Source organism: Syngnathoides biaculeatus, chromosome 2 (assembly GCF_019802595.1).
Source record: "Syngnathoides biaculeatus isolate LvHL_M chromosome 2, ASM1980259v1, whole genome shotgun sequence".
In the NCBI taxonomy this organism is placed as follows: Eukaryota; Metazoa; Chordata; class Actinopteri; order Syngnathiformes; family Syngnathidae; genus Syngnathoides; species Syngnathoides biaculeatus.
The window spans coordinates 23,099,647-23,121,935 of NC_084641.1; the positions used below are offsets into that span (position 1 = coordinate 23,099,647).

Genomic DNA, 22,289 nt, shown 5'->3' on the forward strand with positions numbered 1-22,289 from the left:
TTTCATGTGCATTTTGCCCTCATCTTCATTTGGATACACTAATACTACCTTTAAAAAAAAAAAAAAAAAAAAAAAAAAAAAGGTTGGCATGCTGAACTGCACTTCGGCTAATCAAGCTTCATTCTACATAGCAATATAACATTACAGATGTTGGGCAAATAATTTCTAGATTTAACATGACTAGATTTAATCTTTAACCTATTCTCTTGGTGGTGAAATGTGCATGCTCAATGAGTGCCCGAAGAGTGCCAGCTAAAGACTACCCACTTGATAATTTTTCATTCCAACAGGTGCTGGTGTTGGCCCAACCATCCAGATTGGAGAACAGACAGTTATCACTGTGGACGCCAAGGCAGCAGGGAAAGGCAAGGTGACTTGCAGTGTGTGCACACCCGAGGGAGCAGAGGTGGATGTAGATGTAGTCGAAAACGAGGACGGCACATTCGACATATTTTACACGGCGCCTCAGCCTGGCGAGTATGTCATCTGTGTCCGTTTTGGAGGAGAGCACATTCCCAACAGTCCATTCCAAGTCACGGTGAGTGTATTTGTAGGTCAGTCAGCTTTGTACAAAAGTATGCATTGTAAGACAGGGAGTGCACCAAACTACAGCCTGATCTTACTAGATTTCGCAGGACAGTGTTACTCTGTAATTTGCAAGCTTTCGGATGTACAGTGGAGAATTACAAATTTAAGTCATGGTTCATTCAACATCAGCAATTGGAAATTCCTGGAATAAGAACAGTTTCCATAATCCTAGTATTTCTTGAATTTAACTGAATTTGAATCAACCAAAAGTAACATCACTTTTCATGTTAACTGGTTTCTGAACCACAGTTCTTATACATTAAAGCAAGCACTGGAAAAAGATCACCTCTAACAGCTTGCACAAAAAAAGACTTATGGTGGTGTGAGAACTATACAGTTTTTTTTACTTCAGAAACAGAACAGTGCCCAGAATAACAATGACTCTTTTCAAAAGACCTTAATGTTCATTTATGAACACTTTATTCCAATACCTTTTGTGTATTTTTGAGACAAGGAAGAGCATAATGAGTCCTAAAGAAAACCTCTTTGAGTGCTGTGCCCCTGGTCTCATGGTCTCCACCCACAGTGATATCATTGGATCTAGCTGGTGTCACATTGTTTACTACCCTACAATCCCCTCTATTTTTGCCAACCTCTCACCCCCCCAGGCGCTGGAGGGAGCTCCATCAGACCACCTCATGCAGCAGCGCCAAATGCCTCAGTACTACGCACAACAGCCCTGGGTACCTACTCTGTCCCACCCTTTTCAACATTTGTAAAACATAAATAAGTCCTACCTTTTCTATCCATTTTCTCTTTCCTGACTTTTTGTTTGCCCTGCACCATCAAACATCTCTGGCGCTTGTGTGTGCAGTCTCATTGGATGTCTCACCTCCAAGAGGAATTTTTCTCTTCCTCTTCCATTTTCCTCCATTTCATTAACAGGACTCCGAACATGGACAATGCAACAGAGTTGCTCAGTAACAAAGAGACACTGGTCAACAATTATAGAGTGCCGCAGTCAGTAGTTATGTCAAAGAATTGGTATCGAGCTAAAAAAAACAAGTTATGAACCACAGTGTTGCCCAGTGCTTTTTGACATCTTACTGAAGGGACGAATGATCTGCGTTGACAGTTATCCATGCGGACATGTCTTCTGAGTCACTTGGTGCTAAACTGTTCTTTTGACCTTCAAGTGTTTTAGTCCTCATCTCATTGTCCGTTTTGTGTTGGTGTCATCATCATGCCAGTGATCACCACTGTTGATCATTGTTTCAATGTTTCATTCCATTTTATTTATTCATTTATTTTTTTTTGGTCATATGCTGTCTTGTTGTAACACCCTGCAGGGCAAGATGTCCAATCACCACAACATTTTAATACACTCTTAGACCTGTGCTTCCTGTCTCCTAGGCAACAGACAGACCATTGGGAATGAACGGTCTAGATGTGACGGGGCTCAGGCCATTTGACCTGGTCATCCCATTCACCATTCAGAAGGGAGAGATCACAGGTAGAAAACTCAATTGTAAAGTTGATCTCTTTGGGATACACAAATCTCACTGTGGTCTTTCCCAAACTGAAGGTGAGGTCAGAATGCCATCAGGGAAGGTTGCCACGCCTGAAATTACTGACAACAAGGACGGCACTGTTACTGTGAAGTATGCACCAATTGAGGCTGGGCTGCATGAGATGGATATAAAATACGACGGCATTCATATCCCTGGTATGTCTCCTCATTTGAGACATTGCATAACATCACAATGAGTGGTTTGTCTTTTTTTTTTTTTTTTCTGGTCTTCACTGACATTCATAGGAAGTCCCCTGCAGTTTTATGTGGACTACATGAACAGTGGTAATGTCAGTGCCTACGGTCCTGGTCTAATCCATGGGACAGTGAACAAGCCTGCTGTCTTCACAGTCAACACTAAAGATGCAGGAGAGGGTATGTAATGTTCACACAGTATCATGGAAATGATTCATATCCATACATTTTCTCTGGCTCTCAAGGATTGGGGCAAAGCTGTTGTTGAAGCTCGTTCGTGCAAATTTTTCATATGAAATTGATCACCAAAATGAGTACAGCGGTACCTTGAGATGAGTTTAATCCATCCCATGACTGAGGTCTTAGCTCAAGTTGTTCTTGTCATTGCGAATTTCCCCGTTGAAATTGATGTAATTGAGTGTACCCCTTTGAGAGCAAAGTGGGTGGTGGGGTCTGAAGAAGACTCAGCTGGCGAATGTGTGGCGGAGCAGCAGCTAGTTGTTAGAGCGTTCGGTGTGCTGCCGAAGGGTTGAATTAAAGAGACTAAAAACACACCGGTGACTCATTTTTCCTTATTTCTCATTACCGACGGCATTTTAATACATGTATATGGTTACATAGAACGGTCATAACTCTTAGCCATGTCGCTCACTTGTACAACCTGTTCATGTTTTTGTATTATTTCACTCTTTAATTCTATCGACATCATCCTTTTTTTATCACCGGTTTCCTTAGCAATTGCTTTCTTGGGCCGCGTGGTTGAGATTTCACTTGTACTTGATTCAAAATAACAAAATGCGAGCATAGCGGCACAGAGATGCAACCGACCCGAGGTGTATACACGGAAAGACAGAGTGAAGCTCAAAAATCTGAGCAAAACCTGTCCGTTTCAGTATTTTAACGATCGCGGCAACATCGATCAGCAGTCGTTCATGCGTCAAATCCTGCAAAGCAAAAAATGGTCCTAGCCAAGGGTTGTATCTCAAACTCTGATGTAAAGGTACCACTGTATTTACAGTCTTTCAATAAATTTCTTTCCGTAGGTGGTTTGTCTCTAGCCATCGAGGGTCCATCAAAAGCAGACATCAGCTGCTTAGACAACCAGGATGGGACATGTACTGTGTCCTACCTGCCAGTTCTGCCAGGAGATTACAGCATCCTGGTCAAATACAATGACAAGCACATTCCTGGCAGCCCCTTTTTAGCAAAGATTACTGGTAAATGCACTTGTGAAATCCTGAAATACGGTGCATGAATAAAATGTAGCTAGAGTTTCAAAGTGTGTTATTTGCAGTTGTGTGAAGGTATATCACGCAATCTTATTCCTTCCTCCAGGGGATGACTCAATGAGAATGTCCCATCTGAAGGTGGGATCAGCCGCTGACATTCCTCTGGACATTGGAGACTTTGACCTGAGTCAACTGACAGCCTCACTTACCACGCCCTCAGGTCGTGAGGAAGCCTGTCTCTTGAAGCTGCTGCGTAATGGACACGTTGGTGAGTGTTGCTGGTATAAACAGATGATGTATGCTTGGTAGCATGTCAACGTCTTTCCTGGTTTGCGTTGTCATTCTGTTACAGGCATCTCATTCGTTCCAAAGGAGATTGGAGAACATCTTGTGAACATCAAGAAGAATGGTCGCCACATTCCGAGCAGCCCCATCCCTGTCATGATCAACCAGTCTGAGATTGGAGATGCCAGCCGTGTTAATGTTAGTGGGTTAGGGCTTAGTGAAGCCAGGACCTTTGAGCCTGCTGAATTCATCATTGACACTCGTGAAGCAGGTACAAGCTTTAAGAGCTTTACTATTTGCATGTCATTGGGAAAATATTTAAAATGACTCGCATGTTTGTTCTATTCAGGCTATGGTGGCCTGAGCCTGTCAATTGAAGGACCCAGCAAAGTGGACATCAACACTGAGGACCAGGAAGACGGCACCTGTAAGGTCACATACTGCCCCACTGAGCCTGGGAATTACATAATCAACATCAAGTTCGCAGACCAACATGTGCCAGGTGAGAAAATAGCAGGAAAGACCACAACAGCAGTGTCCAGAATTTGTAACCTTAGCCGTTTGTTGCACAGGGAGTGCGTTCACAGTAAAGGTTACAGGCGAGGGCAGGATGAAGGAGAGCATCACGAGGAAAAAGAGGGCAGCTTCGGTGGCCAACGTTGGCAGCCAGTGTGACCTCAGCCTCAAAATCCCAGGTGACAGAGATTATCTGTCGTGGCAAAATGTCTGTCAAACTCCTGTTCTTGTGAATTTATTTTATTGGTGACAAATTATTCAAATATACAGTGGAAGCTTTTTTTATTATGATTAATCCCATCCTATTAGAGCATAACTGAATAATTAGTGGCTTTTTAAAATGTAACCCTCCGATTGCACGTTTCTTCAGAGATCAGCATAGCAGACATGGCGGCTCAGGTGACCAGCCCCTCTGGTCAAGTTCACCAGGCTGACATTATGGAGGGAGAGAACAATACCTACTGCATACGCTTCGTCCCCACTGAGACGGGTGTGCACACTGTGTGCGTGAAATACAATGGTATGCATGTGCCCGGCAGCCCGTTCCAGTTTACCGTTGGCCCCCTTGGAGAGGGAGGGGCACATAAAGTTCGTGCTGGTGGGCCAGGCCTGGAGAGAGCTGAGGCTGGAGTCCCAGGTGAGTGGAATGGCTGCTGAATTGTTAATTGTGAAGTGTAAATACTCAGTTCTCCAACAAATCTGTTGTTCCACGAAAATTTTATTTTATTTTTTTGCTTCTGTTTTCGAACAAAAATCAGTACTCAAACGCCTGCACAAAACCCAGAAATAAAATAACACGCGCGGCCCGACCAGCTGACCCATGACCCGCTTTGTCGTGAATTCACACTGGCGAAAAACCTGGAAATAACGCGCGCCAGCCCGATCAGCTAACCCATGAGGGTTTTTGTTATTGTAAATTCGAATGCACCGCGAAATAACATAACTCATGCGACCTGACCCACGAGGCGCATTGTTTGTGTATAACACACCCTCTGTACGCAGACGTGGGAAATATTGATTCGGTTATTGAACCGCCTTCTGGAACGGATTGTGGTCGAGAACAGAGGTTGTATTGTATAATGAGATTACAGAAGTTTGTCCAAAATTAACCCATCTTGTTTTTTGTTTTTTTTCTTTTTGTATGAAGCTGAATTTAGCATCTGGACGAGGGAGGCTGGAGCTGGAGGCCTCAGTATTGCTGTGGAGGGCCCCAGCAAGGCTGAAATCGCCTTTGAGGACCGCAAAGATGGCTCTAGTGGAGTGTCTTACATTGTCCAAGAGCCAGGTGAGGCAAGAGATGCAGTACATATGTTTACAAGGAAATCAGCCTAAATTAGGAATATTTTCAACTGAAGTAACTATTTTCTAGCGTGTATACGGTTAATATGACCGGACTAAGAGCTCCACATATTTTAAACAGTTCATCACCAAAGCTTTGAGTCTGAAATAGACAAATCTGTAAACCTGTAATAGTATTGCAAATAGTGGGTCCATTGGCTGTTGTGCAACTTGCCCACAGAGTGTGCACCTCATGTAGGCAGTTGTAGTAGTGTACAGTGTAGTAGTATAGTTGACCATTTAAGTAGGAGGTTAAAACTGGGCATACTTTTTTTTAATAACTACATTGATTTTTGCATTTCATTGGATGAAAAATGTTTTATAGTTTTTGACTTACTCTTTGAATCCAGACTCAAAACATGCCTATTCACTGTGATGTTGCCTATATCAGTTTCCAGTTTAATGGGTGGTTTCATATTTTCTCGTTGGGTTTTCTTATACTATCCTTGTACGGTGCACTGAAAGTTGGCTGAAAATAGAATGAATTATGGTTTGGTAACCAACAGCAAATATACCTCGAGTTGGAGCACAGACTTGACTGAACTTTGCATGTATTATATGAAAATGTTGTACATTTGGACAGCTTTATAAATGTGATTGCCTTTTTATTGGGAATGTTTCTGTGTAGGAGACTACGAGGTGTCAATCCGCTTTAATGATGAGCACATTCCTGATAGCCCCTTCATCGTTCCAGTGGCCTCTCCTTCGGATGATGCCCGACGCCTCACTGTTGCCAGCCTTCAGGTGAGGCTCTGAGACACTCACACACGTCCATGTGCGAGCACACACCAGGCCGCAGTGCACTGCCCAAAATGCAACTGCTTGTAAAGTGACCTTTGTGTAAAATGCAACTCTGAGGTATTAACAATCAGGAGTGTCGAGGGGAAAATGCAACAATGGACCATGAAAGCAGAACTTCTTACAAAGAAGTTTATGCGGATGAAGTGGAGCCAGATAGATATTGTGCCATTTTAGCGTAGGATGGCTTGACGGTGCTGTTTGACAGAGTGGATCAAATGTCTTGAGAGATGCGGGCCACTCTGCTGCTGCTGCATTGTTGGGCAGTGCCAAAGGCTTCTGGGATAAGGAAGGACTGTGTGTGTTTCTCGTGCCTCATTCTAAAGGCTGTTAACAGCCTCCCTCCCTCTAAATGTGATTCCGGGGTGCTAAAGGGTTAAAGAGGTCTGACATGGGCTGTTTTCCCCCCTTTTACACATTTAGTGTGTGTATACATGGTATGACTACTGTGGATAAGAGAAACGTCTGACAATTAACCCCAAGAGTGTTTTTAATTTAGGTGAAATACATAATTTGGATTCCTAACTTTATTTGGATTAATAAAATGATCCATCTTTTTTTTTAATCACAATCATAAATGCGTGCTTACTCACTTGACAGCAGTTTATAGGTCAACTTAACCCTAATACTTTTTATTCACAATATACACGAGGTGAACTGAGCAGGGCTCAACATTGACTTTTGCAGCTACTTGTCTTATTGGGCAAGTGAATCAAAATCTCACTTGCCCCATCCGAAAGCCCACTTGCCATAGCTTTCAAGAAATATGACATGCTTTTATACCAACTGTTGATAATTCCTACATCATACAAAACATATTATAAGTTTTGTTATTGTTTATTGCATCATTTATTGTATCCATGTGACAAAAATAAATAAAATATAAAAATAAATTTAAAAAAAATATATGGTAAAGGTTTGGCACAATAACAAATGACTAACAAAATGTCTATTAAATAATGACTTAACAAATGACTAGTGAATTAAAAAAAAATATATGGCAAAAGGTTGGCGCAATAACAAATGACTTAGCAAATGAGTGAATAAAATGCTAAATATTTTTATTAATCAGAAAATCTAGCAAATCAGTGTGTAATTTCAAACGTGTGGATTTTCTTTACAAGACTGAGCGGATGCAGCCTTCAACAATATGTCGGCCGGTTTTGTAGTTTCATCACAATATCTACTAAGGACTAATCGTGTCATGTTAAAATATTATTGTCATCGATGACAGCACTTATCATTTGTATATAATAATTGTCGGACTCTCTTACCTCGGATTTTCTTTTTGTATTTCGATGTTCAACTACTCTTGACCAAAGCACGAGGCAGCCGTTATGCCGTCGGAGAAGGCAGCTCATTGGCTTGTTCAGTCGAGCTCCAGCGAATCAGAAACTCATATGTTAAGCTGTTGTCACGTGGTTTCACACCATGTCTGCCAGGAATTATCAAAACTATCGACTTGGACTTTTTTTTTTTTTTTTTTTAAATAAATGCGCAATTACGATATTTCTGTGAAAATCCCCACTTGCCCGGTCAGGCAATCGTGCATTTACTTTCCCGAAAATGCTTTTCGGGCGATCGTTAACGTTGAGCCCTGCTGAGCTGAGTTCAACTCTGCTTCAATAATTTCAGAGTGGTGTAAGTTTTGTCACCTATGCAAAAAAAATATATTTATCTTTTTGGTTTGTCCAGGTAGCTAATTAGTATAAATGCATGCACACTCAAGACTTTTCCTCCCTTTTACTTTAAATTCCTTCTTAGTTCTGTATTACACAGCCTCCTCTTTAGCCTTCTTAGCGACCTCCAGGTAAGGTGGAAATGAATAGTCTTACATGCTGAATAATGCCGGTGGGGTTACCTTAAATGCTGAACAACGGCGATGCCAGGTTGAGAGCGCGAGTGTTCTGTTGAGCAGGAGTCTGGCTTGAAGGTGAACCAGCCAGCATCGTTTGCAGTCAGCCTGAACGGAGCGAAGGGTGTGATCGACGCAAAGGTACACAGCCCGTCAGGAGCGCTGGAGGAATGTTGTGTTACTGAGATTGACCAAGGTAACCACAAAACTGGAATATGAACTAATTTTAAAACTGTTTTAAAAAAAAAAAAAATAATAATCTAATTTTGTTGAATTGTCAACACCGCAAGTCATTTTTTTTTTCTGTTCATCTAGATAAGTACGCAGTCCGCTTCATCCCCAGAGAGAATGGTCTCTATCTAATTGATGTGAAGTTCAACGGAAGTCACATCCCCGGTAGTCCGTTTAAGATCCGTGTCGGAGAGACGGGCCAGGCTGGAGACCCCGGCATGGTGTCTGCTTACGGACCGGGCTTAGAAAGAGGCAGCACAGGTAACAAGCTGCGGTCCTGCGTGGGAGAATTGTCATGCCATAAACGCCAACCCTCCTTTTGTTGCCACAGGAACAGCATGTGAATTTGTGGTCAACACGAGTAATGCAGGGCCTGGGGCTTTGGCTGTAACCATTGATGGTCCCTCCAAAGTAAAGATGGACTGTGTGGAGTGCTCTGAGGGCTACAAAGTTACATACACCCCAATGGCACCTGGGAATTATCTCATATCCATCAAGTATGGTGGACCCTACCACATCGTGGGAAGCCCCTTCAAGGCGAAGATCACTGGTGAGAGAGACGCGCATGTGAAGAGTTTACTGAGGAAAGTGTGACGGATAACCCTGTCTCACGCTTTTCTAGGTTCCAAGCTTGTGTCCAGCCACAGTATGCATGAAACCTCCTTTGTCATGGTTGATCCCGTGACACGTGCCATCAGCTCCTCTCAGCAAGGTGCTCCTACCCGGTCAGATGCCAGCAAGGTGGTGGCGAAAGGTCACGGCCTCAACAGGGCCTTTGTTGGTCAGAAGAACAGCTTCAGTGTTGATTGCAGCAAAGCAGGCATGTTTTTGACTTTCTCAAACATCTCTTATTGCCTTGCTCCTGACTTATGCCAGTTATCGAAAGGCACCGTAATTTCTCAAATAATGCGCACGTTTATCCAAAAATATTTTCAACAAGTTAATATAGCGCATTATATTTAGGTAAGGATGAAAAATTTAAAAAAAAAAAATACAATCACATTGTATAGTCGTATACAGGTACATAGTGCGATTAAAAAAATATATATATATATACATTTCTAAATGATATTCGATGTCTTATGTTACACACACACACACACACACATGTATATTACGGTAATGTGCGCCCCCAACCTGAGCTCTCGCAGTTCCTCTGGGAGCTTGCATTTTACGATCGTTCGCGTAGGATGGTTGTTGCTACCGCACCAAAGATCAGAAATGACTGCCCGTGAGTTTGTTTTAACTTCAACTAAGACAAAAAATGTCAACTACAATGGCTAGTTGTGCAGCCGCTTTTAAAAGAAATCATTGCTCGTGCCAATGATGCCAGCAATCCAGAAGTAGCACCGCAGTTTGAAACAACGATGGCTCGCCTCAAAGGCTTTTACAGGGACCAGGAGAAGCATGGCCTGTCCTGAGACTATATTACTGCTACATTAGAACATGCACGTTATTAATGATTGTTGTATGGAGAGTTTTTTTGAAAAACAATACAAGTACAAACCTAACAAAATATAGATCATTCCTAATATTCTGAGCACATGGGTAGCGGCAAATTGGTGGTGTACTTTGGTTGAAGGGTTTTCCTAATTTTTTAGGTCATATTCAGGGGTGCGCATTATACTCGAGAAATTACAGCATCTTGTTGTAGATTTTGAGTTGCTATTGAACTAAAGAACTTGTTAAAAGTACACTGTGCATGCACGACCTCGGGTTGGGAGACTTTAGGGGGAAAAAATAAAAAAAGTGATCCTGGAGTAACAAACAACCCCAAGCCCTGACCAAAAGGACAAATTTGAGATGTAATATTGGCTCGATGGTGCCTCAGTAAATGTTAGATATGAATCAAAATCATCCTCACATTCCTGAGTTCGTTTTTTTTTTTTTCCTGCCAAGAAGCCTGAAATCACCTCATTTAAATACCTTGAGCATATTTGTCATGAGCAAAGATTTCTGCTTCCTGAGCCACAGCTATCAATGTAATAAATCAGTGTGTATTTTTTATTTATTTTTTTTTTTTTATATGCACGGAGGCAGCCAATCAGAGGAATAGGGCCGGTCTTGGTCAAATATGGACAAATTGTTAAACAACTAGCTGTCAGCTTTTCCTGGACACTTGTATGACTAAAACCTTTTAAAATTGTCTTTTCATGAAGTCTAAGTCCATGTTGGAGTCGCTCTCTGGAGGTCTAAAGAGTAAAAATACGGGACCATCAAACTAACAGTGCTGTTTCCATCTGTATCCGCAGGTCGGAACATGCTGCTGGTCGGGGTGGATGGCCCCAAAGTTCCCTGCGAGGAGATCCTGGTAAAACATTTGGGCAACCGCCTGTATAACGTCAGCTACCAGCTCAAAGAGAAGGGAGACTACATCCTAGTGGTCAAATGGGGGGATGATCACATTCCAGGCAGCCCCTTCTATATCGTTGTCTGAAAGAAAGAAAAATTGCACCACCATCAGCAACTTCTCTTACCACTGTTGTAGTTGTTTACAGCTCCGTGTCCCACCCATGTTATAATTTTCCCTCAGCCTGATTTCAGTTTATGCAGACCTTTTTTATTTTTTAGAAAACCACCAATCTCCCAAAGATGCAAATATTACTCTTCATTTTCAGTTGTAGAATCGATCACGTTGTCACATTTCTCACAAGCAAAGTTTCGGGAAGGAGAATAAGGGCACCTTTTCATGATTGTAAACTAGCAGTTGATGTTGTCTTGGGATATTTTTCCATTTGAAAACTTGGGCATAGTGTAGTGGCCATTGGTAGATGGCTCAGTCTTAATGGTGCATAATTCCTCCCACTGAGTTTGGCCCGATATGAAGTTTACATTTTATATGAACAGTGAGGCAAGTGTTTAACGCGCCTTCCTTTGTTTGACCAGAAAGACATTTTCATTGTCTATATAAAATGTAATAACTCATGCTGACCAGGGTGGTGTGGTGGTGGTGGTGGTGGTGGTGTTTAGTGATTGTAAAAATGTCCAGTCCGCTCAATATGTTCATTTTTTTTTTTTTTTTTTTTTTTTTTTTATACCTGCTGATGGTGTGACCAGTTTTAGTCACTGCTGTTCTTAAAATTATGCACAATAGAAATCTAATTAAACATTAAAAACATCAGGTCAACTGATGCGAAGCTTTTCACAACACCGCTTTTTTTTTTCCCCTGTGTTGGATGCCACGGCGTATTTTTTTTTTTTTTTTTTTTTTTTCCCCCCCCTCTGTAAGAGCCTCTCAGATTCAGGATAAAATCAACCTGTTACAAACGTTTCTTTTAAAAAGGGAAGAATTGAAAACGATGCTGGACAAAAGTTGTGCTTCGTCGCAGCTTTCCAAGATGGTGACCAAAAAAAAAATTGCTTTTTCTGTTTCTCACATTTTGAGCTGCCTCCCATTCTTGCCTTTTTTTTTTTTCTTCCGTATAGCTCACTCGCTACAAAAATATTTTTGTCCTGAATAAAAAATGCTTTTAAATGTTTGTAAGACAGTATTTTGATATTCAATAAAGTTGTTGTCTAGTATTTTTTTTTTTTTTGGCGTGCTGTGATTTCAAGTTGTCAGTTGTGAACAGATGCATTGTTGGTTTCATGTCCCATTTAAATGCTACACTCACTAAATGGAAATGTAACTCCCATCCATTTCCCAGCTGCCTTAGGGTGTGAGGTGGGGTATCCTGTGGACTGGTGGGGACCAGTTGCAGGGCATATAGACAATCATTCACACAGACAAAGGGAGGTGAATCCCTGCTGACCCAACAGTAGGGTAAGAACAGCAATTCAATGCTGCAACGTTACAAATTAAGATTTGCTTTCATACACCCAAATTTCAATTTAGGATATGATTGAAGCGAGAAGTTCACATACGCTGCAAAAACATTTCATTTGTTTTGCTGTTTGAAGTCAAATTAGACTAAACTTGTTTCAGGTCAGTCGGGATCACCAAAATTTATTTATTCATTTTGTCAAATTCCACTATAATGAGAATTTTATTTTTCTTCAAGGTCAAAAGTTTACAAACATTTCCTTTGTATTGAGTAGCATTTCAGGACTCTTGACTTTTTTTTTTTTTTTTTTTTTTTTTTTTAAACCCAGCTTCATCCAGCATCTTTAGCCTTTGTTCTGTGGTTGATTTGCACATTTTGGACCAGATAACAACATTCACCTCTGGGACACAGCCCGTCTCCTTCCTCAGATGTGTGATTTCTGGAAATTCCCATGGTGTTTATGCTTGCGTATTGTTTTAACAGATGTGCGTGGCCCCTTCAAGCATCAGGAAATTGCACCCAAGGATGAGCCAGACATCTAGAGCCCTATGGTTTTTCCTCTGGTTTTCCCACAAGAGTTGAAGATGTTTAGCTACAGAGGGAGGGACCAATGTCCTATTGATTCCTACAGATTAAAACTGGAGTTACACTTCAATTCATATCTGAGTCAAGGCAGGCGAGTGAATGCTTTTAGCAATATATTGTATATCAACTCAAGATAATAGGTGGCATATGAGCCAGTAATCCAGAGCCACCCCCTTTGTCGGCTTCCTGATGAAAGGAACTAAAAGTCATCTACAAGCCTTGTGCAGATAAACTTTTTAGCGAGTTAAACCCCCATCTGGAACTGCCAAACCTATTTGCCCAACACACCTTGGGGTACAAGTAACCTCACTTCACTGGTCTGAACCACGCCCATGTTCCTTATTACTAGTAAAATAGAGTTTCGACTGTTGTAAAGTACTACGAGATTCCATATCTTTGGCGGTCATTTAGATCAGCAGAGTCTCAAATTTGCTGGACTTGAACAAAGAAGTTACGAAGCCTATTTTGGGACATCTGGGCCTGCCATAAATCTCAAACAAAGGAACGCAGAGTTCAGAGGAGCTCACCATTTGTGGCATTTGGGTGACACCCAGAGTGGAGTAACAGAAACTGCATGGACGTGATCCTTCCTGCTGTTCACTTGTAATCCAGTCAGCCTATTTAACCTATTTAAAGAGCAACAAGAGTGATCGTGCTGTTTGGTGACGTACATGGTGTGTACCACATCGAACAAAGGAAGTCTAGAAGAGCGTTATCTTAGGGTTATTTGAAAGAAACTCGACAATTTATGATCATCCCCAAAGAGCTTGATGTTCCTGTTACTACAGTTGAACATCCATTTTCTTTGCCGCTTATCCTCACGAGGGTCGCGGGGAGTGCTGGAGCCAATCCCAGCTGTCAGTGGGCAGGAGGCGGGGTACACCCTGAACTGGTTGACAACCGATCGCAGGGCACATGGAGACAAACAGCCGCGCATCCAATCACACCGAGGGGCATTTTAGAGGCTCCAATTAATTTTGCATGTTTTTGGGATGGGGGAGGAAACCGGAGTGCCCGGAGGAACCCACGCAGGCACGGAGAGGACATGCAAACTCCACACAGGCGGGATCGAACCCGGGTCCTGAGGACTGTGAGGCCAACGCTTTACCAGCTGAGCCACCGGAAAATCGATGAAGAGGCGAATAATGGGAATTGTAAAAGAGCCCAGAGGAACCTCCAAATGAATTGAAGTTGAACTCCAAATTTCGAGATACAGTACATCAGTATCAGATCGCAACGTCAATAAGACAAAAGTTAAACTTTTTGGGAAGGCACATCGGTGATGTTCACTGATGCAAAAATGAAGCATACCAAGAAAAGAACAACGGAAGAGACTCTGTTGTGTTCTGGGGCTGCTTTGGCACATCTGGCACTGGGTGTCTTGAATCTGTGGAGGGATGTCAAAACTATCAAGGTAATCAAGAGAGAAATGTGCTGCCCCCGGCGTCAGAAAGCGTGTTCACCTTGAAACAAGATAATGACACAAAACATAAATTCCAAAACAGTGGAATTGGCTCTTTGAGCCCTGATCGAAATCCCATTGAAACATCTGTGAAACGTGTCGTCTGGAGAAAGCCCTCTTCAAACCTGAGACAAACGGAAGTTTGCTCGTGAAGAGTGGGCCAAAATACATGCCCCCTCCTAAAAATAAATAAAAATGAGTTTAAAATATAGATCTGCTTAGAGTGCAGAAGGCAAAAAAAAAAAAAGAGAAACTCGTCGTATTTGTTGAGCCATTAATATTGACTGACAGTGTTCCGTATAAAAATTCAATACAAAAATATTTTAATTCAAATCCAAACTATTCCCTCTTCCCGAGAACTGATTTGGCAGGGACTGTGACGTCATTAGATGAACACGCCCTCCGCCCGCCTCCGTCCAAAATTTGTCTGTTCGGGAGACTTTCTTTTTTTTCCCTCCCCTACGAGGCAGAACGCTTCTGTTTGTTTCAAAAGTAAGTTAAAATCTTTTCATTCCATTGTTTTTGTTCGTTCCTTTGTCTTATCGGTCGACTCCATCGAACCTAATCCTCGACTCGATCCCGCAGAATGTCCTTGAGCGGCAAAAGCGATGACGAGCTCAGCCAGTTGCTGACCGACTACGGCATTAAACACGGACCCATAGTCGGTAAGAAACACAACTCCGAAAGTCATTAAAGTGCCTTCAACTTGGGCGAATACACCTTGAACGAAAGCAAGGATGGCACTTTTGTAACACATTCTAAAGTTCTGTTTATAATTCCCAATACTGAAGCTAACGTTGAAGGTTTGTTCTCCCGCCATCCAATTGCCGTCCTCCGTGGGATTGAATTTCGTACTACACGGCCGTGTGGACGTTCTGCTCACTAATTAAGCCACGTCACACATAATTGTGCGTCTTTTTGTGTCAATATTGAAGATTTTAATCTGTGTTTCTGCGACTGCAGACTCCACTCGCAAGTTGTACGTGAAGAAGCTCGAGGAAGCCATGCAACAACTGCCAGTGAAACCCTCCTCTGATAAGACTTACTACAGAGAGGAAGGTAGGATGCTCCTGTATTCATGTAATGCCTCTTTTGAGACGTCAACAATGGTAGGAAATTGAAAGTGACGATTTCCTGCCTTTGTAAGGCACTGTGCCGTATTAATTCATTTATATTTGAAATCAGTCCTTCCACAATCCAAAGTGAAATCTTTATAACCGCACACAACTTTTGAGTAGTTTTCCGCTGACGTCACCACAGTCCCAGGAGTCCCTTGTCTGCCATTTTGTGTGTCTGAAGCAAGGGAATGGCAGTGGTTCCCAAAGTCAACCCGGAGCCCCCAGTGAGTCGTTCAAAAAGCTCCCGGAACCCCAACCTCAACTTTCGCCAATAGTGTAGTGCTGGACACAGCCATGCCGTTCTGGTAGAAAGAAATACTCAATTTTAGTGGCTCACATGCTCTTGCTTTTTATTTTTGCACAATAAATCAAAACGTGGTTCAACCCTGGAAAGGGCAATTCTCACATCACGATTAGCTTCCAGACGATTTTGTTTTTTCATCTTCACATCACAGACCCCCTGGAAAGTCCGATAATATGGGCCACACACGCGTAGTTTTGGGGCTGTACTAACCGCGCTGAATCTGGGCAAACAAAGAGGTAGTATTTTGATATTCCAAATGTCGTTGTCAACCAGGAAAGTAAAACAAAGCGACCGTCGACAGAAAAACAGAAACTATGGTTGGAGAGGATCAACCGAGCAGGATTTATTCCTGATCCAACAAAGAGAGGCTATAAAGTTTGCTCGGATAATTTCGTAACGCATAACGTTTTCAGTTAAATACTTGAGGCAACGAGGAATGAATAAATTATGTATTCTACACAAAGGTATAACGGGGAATTCTTTAAAAGAAAAAAAATCTTACATTTTTAACTGCAGAGAGTGGTAACCGGTAAGATCTCTCTTCTATAACTGTTTTGCTATCCCGTAATTTTACTGAAGCCTCGACTGCAAAAAGAAGGGCAGACTTCTCCAAGACGGGCCATACAGGTGCAATGGCCGAAGATAACGCAGCCATCTTTTTGGGATGTGATCCAGGGACGAAGTAGAGGATCGGTAGACCTCTGAGAATGTCTTACCCGAGCCGTCATTACACACCGATTACCGACCACCCGTTGCCGTACATCTCAAACCCACCCACTTACAAAGTCATTGTAGGCTTGTAGAGACTTTTAAGCCTGTAGTTCATCAAGGGTATATGCGCTCACAGAATTCACGAGATAATTAATGATATCGGATATGTAATGTCAGGGTAACCTTCTACATTGTCACTCCAGTCGCTTGCTTGGATTTCATATGGATCTTTGCCGCCGATGTCCTTCAATTTCTCCAAGTATCTGGCTCTGCTTAAAGCGTCAAACGTGTTTTTGTCCACTACGTTTGCATTTGCTTTAAACGACGTCATGATTACACCAAACGGAAAAATTAACGATAGAAAAAACTTCACACTTCACCATTCACTCATGTTCTCTGAACTCTAAGACACACAGTATGGCATCCGTCGCAAGGCATGATGGGTAATCGGAAACCTCTCTGTTTTCGACTGACGTCGCACACCTTCCGATTTTGAATGCGGGCGCCATCATGGTTTGGTCAATTCACGTAAACACACATAACTAAGCAGGAATCATTCCAGAAAGGCGTATGAATGGGGCCGCACTGCTATGTTATCGGTTGCTCAAACGGGGTTGTAAAGCGTCTTTCTTTCGACTACCAGCTGTGATCAAGAACCAGTGCGAGAAAATGGAGCAGTTAGCAACCAAACAATGACAACTGTGGCTGTCTCGTATTCGCAGAGCCGATCTAACAGCCAAGCACAATACTCGTGGGTGAATGCAATGCATGTCTCCAAAATCTGTTTTTTCTGTTTCATTATAATAAGTTTTCAAAAACGAGTTACCGCACCGCTAGCTGTTTCCTGAGTTGAGTTGAAAATGTAGCCGTGGAAGTGGAGAAAGAGGTGCGGCCGAGCTCCACTTGGGACTGTTCCCGGTCGAACCTCTCTCTCACTCGCTCTCGGTAACAAAAACAAAAATAATAATCTACACCTCTTTCGTTGGTATAATCCACATAATTTAACACAACACTGACTATAGTCACGCGGTACACTAACCTTAGTTGTGTGCTTACAATGGGTACTGCTGCAAGACGAACGCAGCCATCGATGAATTGGGTGCAGGGCTCCAGACCTTTGTAATTCTTTAGTTGGTCCACGGTATAAGCGCTTGTCGAGAAGTGGAGAAAGTGGACCTTGTCTGGATAGGTTACTGACGCCCACATTTGTGTGCCCCATTTTTGTTTCTCCAAGGTATATGGGTCGATATTGTTGATCAAAGCGCACTTCTCGTAGTAACGGTTCCTTGAAACAACATCTAATGAGCCCCGATAACATTCCAAAGTCTTTTTAGCCATCATGCGTCACTTTTAACAGTCGTACGAACATATGTGTAACTCCGGTCTATATGCAAAAGCATTAGTGAACAGGGCGTCAGTATAGTGAACCCATCCAACACGGCCAGGTACCCTGGATGTAGTCACGTGTTCGAAAACAGTCTATAAGTTAGTAGTCGGATATTAATACATGATAGAAAACAGCATTAAACACGGACCCCTAGTTGGTAAGAAATGAAATTTTTCCCAACTGAGAAAGTCATTAAAGTGCCTTCAATTTGGGCGACTACACCTTGAACAAAAGCATTGAGACATGTTTTTTGATTTGCTATAGACCGTTTTCTGTCATCTGTCAAAATATGGGGAATATTGAGAATTATAGTACAACTTTCTGGCACTGCTGAAACCTTCTCCACTTACTCTACTGCAGGGTCAATGCTAAGTACAGCTTTTGTTACCGATACAACTCGTGGTGAAACTACTTTGGTGAGCCCTGAAAAGTCAAAGTGTACCAAAGGCCCCCCCCCCCCCCTTCCCCAAAAAAAAAAAAAAAAAATGATATTGGATTTTCACATGTGGCCTGACACAAAATGGCCCGTGGCGTGGTTCTGGTCCACTGCTCTTGAGTGTCTCTACCAATCCAGTGAGAAATTACAGAATTGGAAAGCACCACAAGCAGTGCTACAAAAAGTTCTCATTCTTTTTTTTTCAAATTGTTTTCACACTTTAATGACCCCAAGTGAACTGAATAGCTGTTTTTAAGCAGTATTTCACTTGTTTAAAAAAAAAAAAATGTTCAAAGTGACCTGGCCCTGGGCAAAAAAAATAATGGTCCCCTAAACCGAATAACGGGTTGGGCCGTCCTCAGCCGCACGTCTCTCTGAGATATTAATTCCTTGCAGAATTGTTTGAATTCAAATGGAGGCTTTCAAGCAGACTTTACATCGATCCGATCGGCCTGACTGGTATCAGACAAAAATTTGCATTTTATCCTGATCCACCGAGTAAAGTATATTTGAATTCAAAAGCTAGTTTATTTTTAGCCTTGTTACGTGTATTTTAACATATTATGGCATACATATCTGACAACCCATCCATCCATTTTCTTAACCGCTTATCCTCACAAGGGCGTGGGAGTGCTGGAGCCTATCCCAGCTGTCAACTTGCAGGAGGCGGGGTACACCCTGAACTGGTCGCCAGCCAATCGCAGGGCACATAGAGACAGACAACAGTCGCACTCACAATCACACCTAGAGGCAATTTAGAGTGTCCAACTAATGTCGCATGTTTTTGGTAGGAAAACTGGAGTGCCCGGAGAAAACCCACGTAGGCACGGGGGGAACATGCAAACTGCACACAGGCGGGTCTGGGATTGAACGCGGGACCTCAGAACTGTGAAACCGACGCTTTCCAGCTGACCCACCGTGCCGCTTATCTGACAACCAATAAAGTTATATTTTTAAAATAAACCTTGGCAGTGTGGGACAAACACCACGTACTGGCCGGATCAGACTACAAGACATATTTGCTCTTTCAAATATTTATGATAGGCTAATTGAGAACTCTAATTTCTATCTAGGTATGAATGTGAGTGCAAATGTTTCTTTATTTCACGGTGTACCCCGCCTCTCGCGCAGAGTCAGCTGGCCCAATTGAGGATAAGCAGCGTAGAAATGAAATCTCAAATCTTAATCTTATAAACTGTCAACGATGACCTGTGTTCCGTTGGCGGACCGTCAAGGGACAGCAGGGAAAGTGTACTCATGTGTTGTTTCTCTTCGCAGAAGAGGAGATTACATACGTCACGTACCGGAGCCCGGTGAGTGGTGCAATTTCGCACTCTGTGTTTGTTACTCACTACTCCTGTGTTTTGACAGATGTGGTAAATCATCTTACGTTCCTCCCTGCTTTCATTTTCACAGGTCAAACATGAATGTTATGAAGACATGTGAGTGCAATGTTACCGTGCACACAGAGTTTACAGCGTACGCACACCTTGTTAGACTCTTCCATTGTGTATCCTGCTGGGTGGAGCATCAATGAAAACCTGTACGACCAAGTCAGCTTGTGTAACACTTGAGAATGTTTTGTTTTTTTTTGTGGGATGGTATGTTTGAGTGGTTCCTCTGTGCAAGGTAAGCAGAACTGCATTGAGTGTCTTGGGTTAATGGCTTACTGATGGTACTGTAACAGCGTTAGCTTTTGATAAAGCAGGTGAGTGCAACGCATCAGGGATGGAAAAAAAATGGCAAACGGTGAGCACTCACGTACTCGCCCAGTGAGACATTTCATGAAGGCATTTGCTATCCTTGTTTGGAACATGTTAATAGTTTATAGGCTGAAAGCAGACATTTTTTTTCCCCACAGTTCAAAACATTTTCCCGGTATCTTAATGTATCTAGCATAATTTTGTCAAAATGCCCCAAGGATCAAGAAGTGATTACCATAACTAAAGGCGATCCCGCAATTGGGTCAGCAGTACCAGATGAGGGCTGACACACTGAATGAGTACCTTCAATTTGATTTCTGCATGACAAGAAAGAGACCATAATTTCCGGCCTACGGAGCACACCTGATTATAAGCCTCACCCAGTACATTTGTAAATGAATTACCATTTGGTACATACATAAGCCGCACCTGTGTAAAAGCCGCAAGTGCCAACATTGAAACACGAGATATTTACAAAGAAAGACGGTACACAAAGAGTTTTCAAAGTTTTAATACCTTATCTTAGCTTAACATAGCAACAACATGGCAGCACGAACAGGGCTGGTTTTTAAAAAAAAAAAAAAACGTTGCGGCAGCTACACAGTAGCAACACTGTAGCACAGCACTAACAGCCTGTTTAAAAAAAAAAAAAAATAAAAATTTAAATCACTGAGACATGGCAGAAACGCACTGGCGCGGGGCTAGTGCGGAGAAACAGGGCCTGGTAAAAAAAAAAAATACCGGTAAAAATCACTGAGATGCGGCAGTAAAACAGCAGCAACACGCTAGCACAGCGCTAACAGAGCCTGTTTAAAAAAAAAAAAAAAAAAAACTTAAATCACTGAGACAGGGCAGAAACGCACTGGTGCGGGGCTAATGCGGAGAAACGGGGCCTGGTAAAAAAAAAAAAAAAAAAAAACATACCGGTAAAAATTACTGAGGCACGGCAGCAACACGCTAGTACAGCACTGATGCTACTGCAGCACTAACAGGGTCAGTAAAAAAAAAAAAAAAAACACCGGTAAAAGTCACGTCCTGGGCACGTATATTCCACTGGTCTCACTCTTACCTTTTCTGCTCGAGTGCCCCTTTGCGGCCATTAGAAAAAATGCACAAATTAGCCACATTACCGCATAAACCGCAAGGTTGAAAGCGTGTGAAAAAAGCCGCATCTTATGGGCCGAAAATTCTGGTACTACAAAAATAGTTACAGTGCAGCCTTGGTTCACCAACTTCATTTCGTTCGAAACAAACCAAAATGTGTGCAAACTGAATCTTTTTGTTTTACATTGAAATGAAAAGGAAATAGAATTCATCGATTCCAATTCCGTGAGGGGCCACTCTATCGTTCCTCATCCTGATCTATTTTCAGCGCATGTCACGGACATATGCAAACTGTTTGGAATTGTGAGGCGCGGGGGTGCATAGTTTTCTTCACAATAAATCTTTGCACGACTCATTTGCAATGTCAGTCACCATTGCAATGATGCCATTGCCGTCATGAAAGCAAAGCATTTTTCCGCCCAGGCTGAAAAGGAGATTCAACAGTGAACCGCATGAGGATGAGGAATCAGACGGAGAGACACAGTACGTCTGTTAACTTGTCGCATTTATTAAGCAAACGACTTCATATAATCCTCGTCGCTCCCTCCTGTGCTAAAGGCCCGTCCAGCGTTGGAGTAGAACAGCCAATCAGAACGCTGCACACTCCAAGGAGGCGGTCCGGTCTGGATGCAGCGCATGGGGAGTGATGAGAATGCTCCTGCTGCTCGCGGTGTTAGCGGCTGCCTACTACACCTATTGTCACATGACCAAAGACGAAAGTCCTTTCAAGCTTCAATAGTCAATAAATCGCCACTTGGAGGATCCCGGGTCATTTCCGTGACTTATAGCTTGCTATATTTTGGGGGTATTTGTTGCTGAACTCTTTTGTTTCTAAAAGACACTGACGTTTTTCAGACATTTAAAATTTGGGCAATGCTGTCTGCAAATCCCAAATATGAAGACACATCAATGTTGTGTTGGTTCCTAGATAGCAAATGTGACAATCGTTTTACAAGTATTGGAGGCCTCTTGGGGCACTTATTGTTACATTGGAGCATTTACCAAAGTTACTGGAATTCCTTAACGAAGGCATAATAAATAAGAACAGTTTCACTGTGTCCCGCTATTTTAGAAAGACTAATCCTTTAAGATACGTCAGCGATACAGAGTACCCTGATACCCTGTTCATGTCAACTTTTTGTGATCTAAAAAAAGAATGACCCAAAGTCA

At 42.4% G+C, this 22,289-nt stretch overlaps 2 protein-coding genes across 4 annotated transcripts in view; both read left to right on the plus strand.

Annotated features, from left to right (window-relative positions):
* The window catches only part of flna (filamin A, alpha (actin binding protein 280)), a 48,449-nt gene extending 36,382 nt beyond the window's left edge, over window positions 1-12,067 (plus strand). For 2 of the 3 annotated variants that reach the window (XM_061841626.1, XM_061841635.1), the window contains 18 exons: window positions 291-538; window positions 1,197-1,271; window positions 1,942-2,041; window positions 2,114-2,254; window positions 2,345-2,473; window positions 3,337-3,510; window positions 3,629-3,790; window positions 3,875-4,078; window positions 4,157-4,309; window positions 4,380-4,502; window positions 4,694-4,960; window positions 5,471-5,608; window positions 6,290-6,405; window positions 8,378-8,510; window positions 8,630-8,806; window positions 8,877-9,095; window positions 9,168-9,365; window positions 10,798-12,067. In XM_061841626.1, the coding sequence (XP_061697610.1) occupies window positions 291-538; window positions 1,197-1,271; window positions 1,942-2,041; window positions 2,114-2,254; window positions 2,345-2,473; window positions 3,337-3,510; window positions 3,629-3,790; window positions 3,875-4,078; window positions 4,157-4,309; window positions 4,380-4,502; window positions 4,694-4,960; window positions 5,471-5,608; window positions 6,290-6,405; window positions 8,378-8,510; window positions 8,630-8,806; window positions 8,877-9,095; window positions 9,168-9,365; window positions 10,798-10,982 (2,942 nt within the window). In that variant the 3' untranslated portion in view covers window positions 10,983-12,067. The remainder of the gene's footprint in view (window positions 1-290; window positions 539-1,196; window positions 1,272-1,941; window positions 2,042-2,113; window positions 2,255-2,344; window positions 2,474-3,336; window positions 3,511-3,628; window positions 3,791-3,874; window positions 4,079-4,156; window positions 4,310-4,379; window positions 4,503-4,693; window positions 4,961-5,470; window positions 5,609-6,289; window positions 6,406-8,377; window positions 8,511-8,629; window positions 8,807-8,876; window positions 9,096-9,167; window positions 9,366-10,797) is intronic. The other variant, XM_061841644.1, reaches the window with a different exon arrangement.
* A 2,623-nt stretch (window positions 12,068-14,690) lies between these two features.
* Window positions 14,691-22,172, plus strand: emd (emerin). Its single transcript, XM_061841728.1, has 7 exons — window positions 14,691-14,848; window positions 14,942-15,021; window positions 15,320-15,415; window positions 19,591-19,625; window positions 19,729-19,754; window positions 21,543-21,602; window positions 21,678-22,172. The coding sequence occupies exons 2-7, from the start codon at window positions 14,943-14,945 to the stop codon at window positions 21,856-21,858; spliced, it is 477 nt and encodes a 158-aa protein (XP_061697712.1). The 5' UTR covers window positions 14,691-14,848; window position 14,942; the 3' UTR covers window positions 21,859-22,172.
* Window positions 22,173-22,289: the final 117 nt, after the last annotated feature.